Source organism: Passer montanus, unplaced genomic scaffold (genome assembly GCF_014805655.1).
Source record: "Passer montanus isolate IOZ18808 unplaced genomic scaffold, ASM1480565v1 scaffold540, whole genome shotgun sequence".
NCBI lineage: Eukaryota > Metazoa > Chordata > Aves > Passeriformes > Passeridae > Passer > Passer montanus.
In genome coordinates, this window is record NW_024370375.1 from 10,978 (window position 1) to 19,355 (window position 8,378).

General features: G+C 63.0%; 2 protein-coding genes across 2 annotated transcripts; both read left to right on the plus strand.

The window, feature by feature from the left end:
* The first annotated feature begins 987 nt into the window (after positions 1–987).
* On the plus strand, positions 988–4,265 carry LOC120509929 (transportin-2-like). Its single transcript, XM_039725202.1, has 6 exons — positions 988–1,216; positions 1,708–1,814; positions 1,889–2,022; positions 2,802–2,883; positions 3,312–3,434; positions 4,136–4,265. Exons 1-6 carry the CDS (start codon positions 988–990, stop codon positions 4,256–4,258), a joined length of 798 nt encoding a protein of 265 aa, XP_039581136.1. The 3' UTR covers positions 4,259–4,265.
* A 937-nt stretch (positions 4,266–5,202) lies between these two features.
* On the plus strand, positions 5,203–8,306 carry LOC120509930 (transportin-2-like; the record flags this gene model as incomplete). Its single annotated transcript, XM_039725203.1, has 4 exons — positions 5,203–5,399; positions 6,182–6,300; positions 6,748–6,819; positions 8,246–8,306. Coding segments are annotated over exons 1-4 (309 nt in total), but the record flags the coding sequence as incomplete, so codon positions are not given.
* Positions 8,307–8,378: the final 72 nt, after the last annotated feature.

Consider the following 8,378-nt stretch of genomic DNA (forward strand, 5'->3'; position numbering starts at 1 on the left):
GGGGAGGGGGGACGCCCCCAAGGTGCCCCCCCCGCTGTCCCCGCGGGCTCGAGGGTTTTCGTTGGTTCCCCAGTGCTCCCAGTATGAAGGGGTTACTGGTTTGGGGGGAGGGGGGATGCCCTGAACCCCCCCCCCCAGTTCATCCCAGGACCACCCTGAACCCCCCAGTTCATCCCAGGATGACCCTGAGCCCTCCCAGTTCATCCCAGTCCCTTCCAATTCATCCCAGTTCCTCCCAGGACTGCTCTGAACCCCTCCCAGTTCATCTCAGTCCCCCCTCCAGTTCCTCCCAGTTCATCCCAGGACTGCCCTGAGCCCTTCCAGTTCATCCCAGTTCCTTCCCAGTTCATTCCAGGTCCCCCCCTAGTTCATCCCAGTTCCCCCACACCACTCTGAACCTCCCCAGTTCATCCCAGTCCCTCCCAGTTCATCCCAGTTCCCCCTCTCCTCTTGGTCCCATCCCGCCGGGGTGGGGGGGGTTTATTGTTCCCCCCCTTCGCCTCGCAATGGTTCCGCCCGCGCGCGGTGCACGCTGGGATTTGTAGTCCCGGCCCACGAGGACTCCGCGCGTGCGCGCTGTAGCCCCGCCTCTTCCTCCCTTCAGCGCCGCTCCTCCCCTTCCCCCCTAGGCCCCGCCCCCTTGCGCACGTGACGCGGCCGCGCGGGGCGGACGGTGGCCGGCGGGGGTCACGGGGGGCAGCGGCGAAACCCCCCCGGCCGCGCTCCGACCCCCCCCGAGCACCGGGACCCCCCCCAAAGATGGGGCTGGGGGCACCGAGAGAGGGGTGGGAGTGCCAGAAATGGGGCTGGGGGCACCAGAAATGGGGCTGGGGGCACCAGGGGACACTGGGGGCCACAGTGAATAGGGATAGGAACTCCAGAAATGGGGCTGGGGGCACCGGGAGAGCACTGGGAATGGGGTAGGAGTACCAGAACTGGGGCTAGGGGCACTGGGGGGCACTGGGAGAGGGGCTGGGGGCACCAGGGATGGGGCTCAGGGGTCTGGGGGTGTCAGTGACCCCAGGGGGGTCTCACAGCCCCCTCCCCACACCCCTTTCCCCCCCAGACGAGCCCACGCGCTCCCTGAGCGGGCTGATCCTCAAGAACAACGTCAAGGCTCACTTCCAGAGCTTCCCCCCGCCCGTGGCCGAGTTCATCAAGCAGGAGTGCCTGAACCACCTGGGCGACGCCTCCTCGCTCATCCGGGCCACCATCGGTGAGGGGACACACCTGGGGGGCACCTGGGCACTGGGGGGCACCCATGGGACACACCTGGGCACTGGGGGGCACCCGTGGGACACACCTGGGCATCTGTGTGACCCCAAACCCTGACCCAAAACTGCCCTGGGCACCTGTGTGACCCAAAATCCTGACCCCAAACTGCCTGGGTAACACCTGGGGGACACCTGGGCACCTGTCTGAACCCCTCCTGGGGGACCCAAAATCTTGACCCAAAACTGCCTGAGTAACACCTGGGCACACCTGGGCACTGGGGGACACACCTGGGTACTGGGGGGGCACCTGGGGAACACACCTGGGCATCTGTGTGACCCCAAAACTGCCCTGGGCACCTGTGTGACCCAAAATCCTGACCCCAAACTGCCTGGGTAACACCTGGGGGACACCTGGGCACCTGTCTGAACCCCTAAAACCCCCCAAAATCCCCCCCAAGCCCCGTTCCCAGCTCACCTGTGCCCCTGCCCGCAGGTATCCTGATCACCACCATCGCCTCCAAGGGCGAGCTGCAGATGTGGCCGGAGCTGCTGCCCCAGCTCTGCAACCTGCTCAACTCCGAGGACTACAACACCTGCGAGGTGCACCTGGGGGGGCACCTGGGCGCACCTGGGGGGGGCGTGGCCGCCGCTGACCCCCCCACCTGTGCTCCCAGGGGGCTTTTGGGGCGCTGCAGAAAATCTGCGAGGACTCCTCGGAGCTGCTGGACAGCGACGCCCTGAACCGGCCCCTCAACGTCATGATCCCCAAATTCCTGCAGTTCTTCAAGCACTGCAGCCCCAAAATCAGGTGGGGGACAGGTGGGCACGCACCTGTGCCCCTTTACCTGGTGGAGAGTGGGATTGTGGGGGTGTTTTTGTGGTGGTTCGAAAAAATCCTGATTTCTGAAAATGTTCCGATTCCTGAATTCCCAAATTCTGATCCCCAAATTCCTGCAGTGCTTCAAGCACAAAGTCAGGTGTGGGACAGGTGAGCACACACCTGTGCCCCTTTACCTGGGGATATGGGGGTGTTTTCCTGCTTTGGTGACCTTAAAGAATCCTGATTTTCAAAAATTAATTGGATTATGATCCCCAAATCCCTGCAGTTTCTCAAGCACTGCAGCCCCAAAATCAGGTGGGGGACAGGGGGTGCCCAGGTTTGGTTCAGGTGGGTTCTGGGGGTGCCCAGGTCCCAAATGTGGTTTAGGAGGTTCAGGTGTCTCTGGGGGTACCGAGGTGTGTTCAGGTGTGTTCAGGTGTCCTGGGGGTGCCCAGGTAGGGTTTAGAGGGTGCCCAGGTGTCCTGGGGGTGCCCAGGTGAGTTTAGGGTGCCCAGGTGTGTTCAGGTGTGTTCAGGCGTCTCTGGGGGTGCCCAGGCGGGGTTCAGGTGGGTTCTGGGGGTGCCCAGGTGAGTTTAGGGTGCCCAGGTGTGTTCAGATGTGTTCAGGTGTCCTGGGGGTGCCCAGGTGGGGTTTAGGGGGTGCCCAGGCGGGGTTCTGAGGGTGCCCAGGTGAGTTTAGGGTGCCCAGGTGTGTTCAGGTGTGTTCAGGTGTGCTGGGGTGCCCAGGTGACCCCTGCCCCTGCGCAGGTCCCACGCCATCGCCTGTGTGAACCAGTTCATCATGGACCGGGCGCAGGCGCTGATGGAGAACATCGACACCTTCATCGAGGTGGGGGCACCTGGGGGTCCCTGGGGGGGTCCCGGGGCTCTCACCTGTCCCTCCCCAGCACCTGGGGGTCCCTGGGGGTCCCTGGGGGGGGGGCCCCGGGGGTCTCACCTGTCCCTCCCCTGCACCTGGGGGTCTCTCTGGGGGTCCTGGGGGTCCCTGGGGGGGTCCCAGGGGGTCCCGGGGTCTCACCTGTTCCTCCCCAGCACCTGGCTGTCCCTGGGGGTCCCTGGGGGGGTCCCAGGGGGTCCCGGGGGTCTCACCTGTCCCTCCCCGGTCCCTGGCTGTTCCTGGGGGCCCCTGGGGGTCCCTGGGGGGGTCCCTGAGGGGGTTCCGGGGGTCTCACCTGTCCCTCCCTGGTCCCTGGCTGTCCCTGGGGGTCCCTGGGGGGGTCCCAGGGGGTCCCGGGGGTCTCACCTGTCCCCCCCCAGCACCTGTTCGCGCTGGCGGTGGACGAGGACCCCGAGGTGCGGAAGAACGTGTGCCGGGCGCTGGTGATGCTGCTGGAGGTGCGCATCGACCGCCTGATCCCGCACATGTACAGCATCATCCAGGTGAGCCCCAGGTGTGCACACCAGGTGTATAACACCGGCTAGGTGAGCCCCAGGTGTGCACACCAGGTGTATAACACCGGCTAGGTGAGCCCCCACATGTACAGCATCATCCAGGTGAGACACAGGTGTGCGCACCAGGTGTATGACACTGGCCAGGTGAGCCCCACATGTACAGCATCAGCCAGGTGAGCCCCAGGTGTGCACACCAGGTGTGCACTATCATCCAGGTGAGCCCTCAGGTGTGCAACACCAGTCAGGTGAGCCCACACATGTACAGCATCATCCAGCTCACCTGTGCCAGGTGAGGGTTACCTGTGCCAGATGAGTAGTGTGGGACAGAGTTTGGGGTTTACCTGTGCCAGGTGAGGGTTACTTGTGCCAGGTGGGGGTTACCTGTGTCAGGTGAGCAGTGTGGGGCAGGGTTCGAGGCTTACCTGTGCCAGGTGAGCTCACCTGTTCCAGGTGAGGGTTACCTGTGCCAGGTGAGCAGTGTGGGGCAGGGTTCGGGGGTTCCCTGTGCCAGGTGAGCAGTGTGGAGCAGGGTTTGAGGCTTACCTGTGCCAGGTGAGCTCACCTGTTCCAGGTGAGTGTTCCCTGTGCCAGGTGAGCAGTGTGGGACAGAGGTTGGGGGTTACCTGTGCCAGGTGAGCAGGGTTCAGGGGTCCCCTGTGCCAGGTGAGCTCACCTGTCCCCTCCCCCAGTACATGCTGCAGCGGACGCAGGACAGCGACGAGAACGTGGCGCTGGAGGCCTGCGAGTTCTGGCTGACGCTGGCCGAGCAGCCCATCTGCAAGGACGTGCTGACGGCGCACCTGGTGCAGTGAGTGACCCAAATACACCCCAAAATACACCCCAATACTCACCCCAAAACTTGTTCTGAGCCCACGGCGCACCTGGTGCAGTGAGTGACCCAAATACACCCCAAATACACCCAAAATACACCCCAAAATACACCCCAAAACTTGTCCTGAGCCCACGGCTCACCTGGTGCAGTGAGTGACCCCATGGCTGTCCCTGGGGGTCCCTGAGGGGGTCCCGGGGGTCTCACCTGTCCCCCCCAGCACCTGGCTGTCCCTGGGGGTCCCTGAGGGGGTCCCGGGGGTCTCACCTGTCCCCCCCAGCACCTGGCTGTCCCTGGGGGTCCCTGAGGGGGTCCCGGGGGTCTCACCTGTCCCCCCCAGCACCTGGCTGTCCCTGGGGGTCCCTGAGGGGGTCCCGGGGGTCTCACCTGTCCCCCCCAGCACCTGGCTGTCCCTGGGGGTCCCTGAGGGGGTCCCGGGGGTCTCACCTGTCCCCCCCAGCACCTGGCTGTCCCTGGGGGTCCCTGAGGGGGTCCCGGGGGTCTCACCTGTCCCCCCCAGCACCTGGCTGTCCCTGGGGGTCCCTGAGGGGGTCCCGGGGGTCTCACCTGTCCCCCCCAGCACCTGGCTGTCCCTGGGGGTCCCTGAGGGGGTCCCGGGGGTCTCACCTGTCCCCCCCAGCACCTGGCTGTCCCTGGGGGTCCCTGAGGGGGTCCCGGGGGTCTCACCTGTCCCCCCCAGCACCTGGCTGTCCCTGGGGGTCCCTGAGGGGGTCCCGGGGGTCTCACCTGTCCCCCCCAGCACCTGGCTGTCCCTGGGGGTCCCTGAGGGGGTCCCGGGGGTCTCACCTGTCCCCCCCAGCACCTGGCTGTCCCTGGGGGTCCCTGAGGGGGTCCCGGGGGTCTCACCTGTCCCCCCCAGCACCTGGCTGTCCCTGGGGGTCCCTGAGGGGGTCCCGGGGGTCTCACCTGTCCCCCCCAGCACCTGGCTGTCCCTGGGGGTCCCTGAGGGGGTCCCGGGGGTCTCACCTGTCCCCCCCCAGCACCTGTTCGCGCTGGCGGTGGACGAGGACCCCGAGGTGCGGAAGAACGTGTGCCGGGCGCTGGTGATGCTGCTGGAGGTGCGCATCGACCGCCTGATCCCGCACATGTACAGCATCATCCAGGTGAGACACAGGTGTGCGCACCAGGTGTATGACACTGGCCAGGTGAGCCCCACATGTACAGCATCAGCCAGGTGAGCCCCAGGTGTGCACACCAGGTGTGCACTATCATCCAGGAGAGCCCTCAGGTGTGCAACACCAGTCAGGTGAGCCCACACATGTACAGCATCATCCAGCTCACCTGTGCCAGGTGAGGGTTACCTGTGCCAGATGAGTAGTGTGGGACAGAGTTTGGGGTTTACCTGTGCCAGGTGAGGGTTACTTGTGCCAGGTGGGGGTTACCTGTGCCAGGTGAGCAGTGTGGGGCAGGGTTCGGGGGTTACCTGTGCCAGGTGAGGGTTACCTGTGCCAGGTGAGCAGGGTTCGAGGCTTACCTGTGCCAGGTGAGCTCACCTGTCCCCCCCCTCTCTCAGTACATGCTGCAGCGGACGCAGGACAGCGACGAGAACGTGGCGCTGGAGGCCTGCGAGTTCTGGCTGACGCTGGCCGAGCAGCCCATCTGCAAGGACGTGCTGACGGCGCACCTGGTGCAGTGAGTGACCCAAATACACCCCAAAATACACCAGGTGAGCAGTGTGGGGCAGGGTTCGGGGGTTCCCTGTGCCAGGTGAGCAGTGTGGAGCAGGGTTTGAGGCTTACCTGTGCCAGGTGAGCTCACCTGTTCCAGGTGAGTGTTCCCTGTGCCAGGTGAGCAGTGTGGGACAGAGGTTGGGGGTTACCTGTGCCAGGTGAGCAGGGTTCAGGGGTCCCCTGTGCCAGGTGAGCTCACCTGTCCCCTCCCCCAGTACATGCTGCAGCGGACGCAGGACAGCGACGAGAACGTGGCGCTGGAGGCCTGCGAGTTCTGGCTGACGCTGGCCGAGCAGCCCATCTGCAAGGACGTGCTGACGGCGCACCTGGTGCAGTGAGTGACCCAAATACACCCCAAAATACACCCCAAAACTCACCCCAAAACTTGTTCTGAGCCCACGGCGCACCTGGTGCAGTGAGTGACCCAAATACACCCCAAATACACCCAAAATACACCCCAAAATACACCCCAAAACTTGTCCTGAGCCCACGGCTCACCTGGTGCAGTGAGTGACCCCAAATACACCCCAAAATATACCCAAAAATACACCCAAAATATACCCCAAAACACACCCAAAATACACCCCAAAACCTGCCCTGAGCCCGCGGCTCACCTGGTGCAGTGAGTGACCAAAAACCCCAAAATACACCCAAAATACACCCCAAATACACCCCAAAACCTGCCCTGAGCCCACGGCTCACCTGGTGCAGTGAGTGACCCCAGATCCCCCAAATCCTCCCCAAAATCTCCCAAATCCACCCCAAATCCCGCCCCCCGCAGGCTGATCCCGATCCTGGTGCACGGCATGCGGTACTCGGAGATCGACATCATCCTGCTCAAGGTGGGCACTGGGCAAACTGGGCAAACTGGGAGGGCACTGGGAGCACTGGGGCTGTACTGGGACTGTACTGGTGTCACTGGTGGGGCTGTACTGGGGCCATAGTGGGAGCACTGGGGGGCTGTACTGGTGGCACTGGTGGCACTGGGGCTGTACTGGGAGCACTGGGGCTGTACTGGGGATACTGGGGGGGCACTGGGGCTGTACTGGTGGCACTGGGGCTGTACTGGTGGCACTGGTGGGGACGTACTGGGGCTGTACTGGTGGCACTGGGGCCGTACTGGTGGCACTGGTGGGGTTGTACTGGGGCTGTACTGGGGCTGTACTGGTGGCAGTGGTGGCACCGGGGCTGTACTGGGGGCACTGGTGATACTGGTGGCACTGTACTGGGAACACTGGGGGGGCTGTACACCCCAAAACTCACCCCAAAACTTGTTCTGAGCCCACGGCGCACCTGGTGCAGTGAGTGACCCAAATACACCCCAAAATACACCCCAAAACTCACCCCAAAACTTGTTCTGAGCCCACGGCGCACCTGGTGCAGTGAGTGACCCAAATACACCCCAAAATACACCCCAAAACTCACCCCAAAACTTGTTCTGAGCCCACGGCGCACCTGGTGCAGTGAGTGACCCAAATACACCCCAAAATACACCCCAAAACTCACCCCAAAACTTGTTCTGAGCCCACGGCGCACCTGGTGCAGTGAGTGACCCAAATACACCCCAAAATACACCCCAAAACTCACCCCAAAACTTGTTCTGAGCCCACGGCGCACCTGGTGCAGTGAGTGACCCAAATACACCCCAAAATACACCCCAAAACTCACCCCAAAACTTGTTCTGAGCCCACGGCGCACCTGGTGCAGTGAGTGACCCAAATACACCCCAAAATACACCCCAAAACTCACCCCAAAACTTGTTCTGAGCCCACGGCGCACCTGGTGCAGTGAGTGACCCAAATACACCCCAAAATACACCCCAAAACTCACCCCAAAACTTGTTCTGAGCCCACGGCGCACCTGGTGCAGTGAGTGACCCAAATACACCCCAAAATACACCCCAAAACTCACCCCAAAACTTGTTCTGAGCCCACGGCGCACCTGGTGCAGTGAGTGACCCAAATACACCCCAAATACACCCAAAATACACCCCAAAATACACCCCAAAACTTGTCCTGAGCCCACGGCTCACCTGGTGCAGTGAGTGACCCAAAACCCCAAAATACACCCAAAATACACCCCAAATACACCCCAAAACTTGTCCTGAGCCCACGGCCCACCTGGTACAGTGAGTGACCCAAATACACCCCAAATCCACCCCAAAATACACCCCAAAACCTGCCCTGAGCCCACGGCTCACCTGGTGCAGTGAGTGACCCCAGATCCCCCAAATCCTCCCCAAAATCTCCCAAATCCACCCCAAATCCCGCCCCCCGCAGGCTGATCCCGATCCTGGTGCACGGCATGCGGTACTCGGAGATCGACATCATCCTGCTCAAGGTGGGCACTGGGCAAACTGGGCAAACTGGGAGGGCACTGGGAGCACTGGGGCTGTACTGGGACTGTACTGGT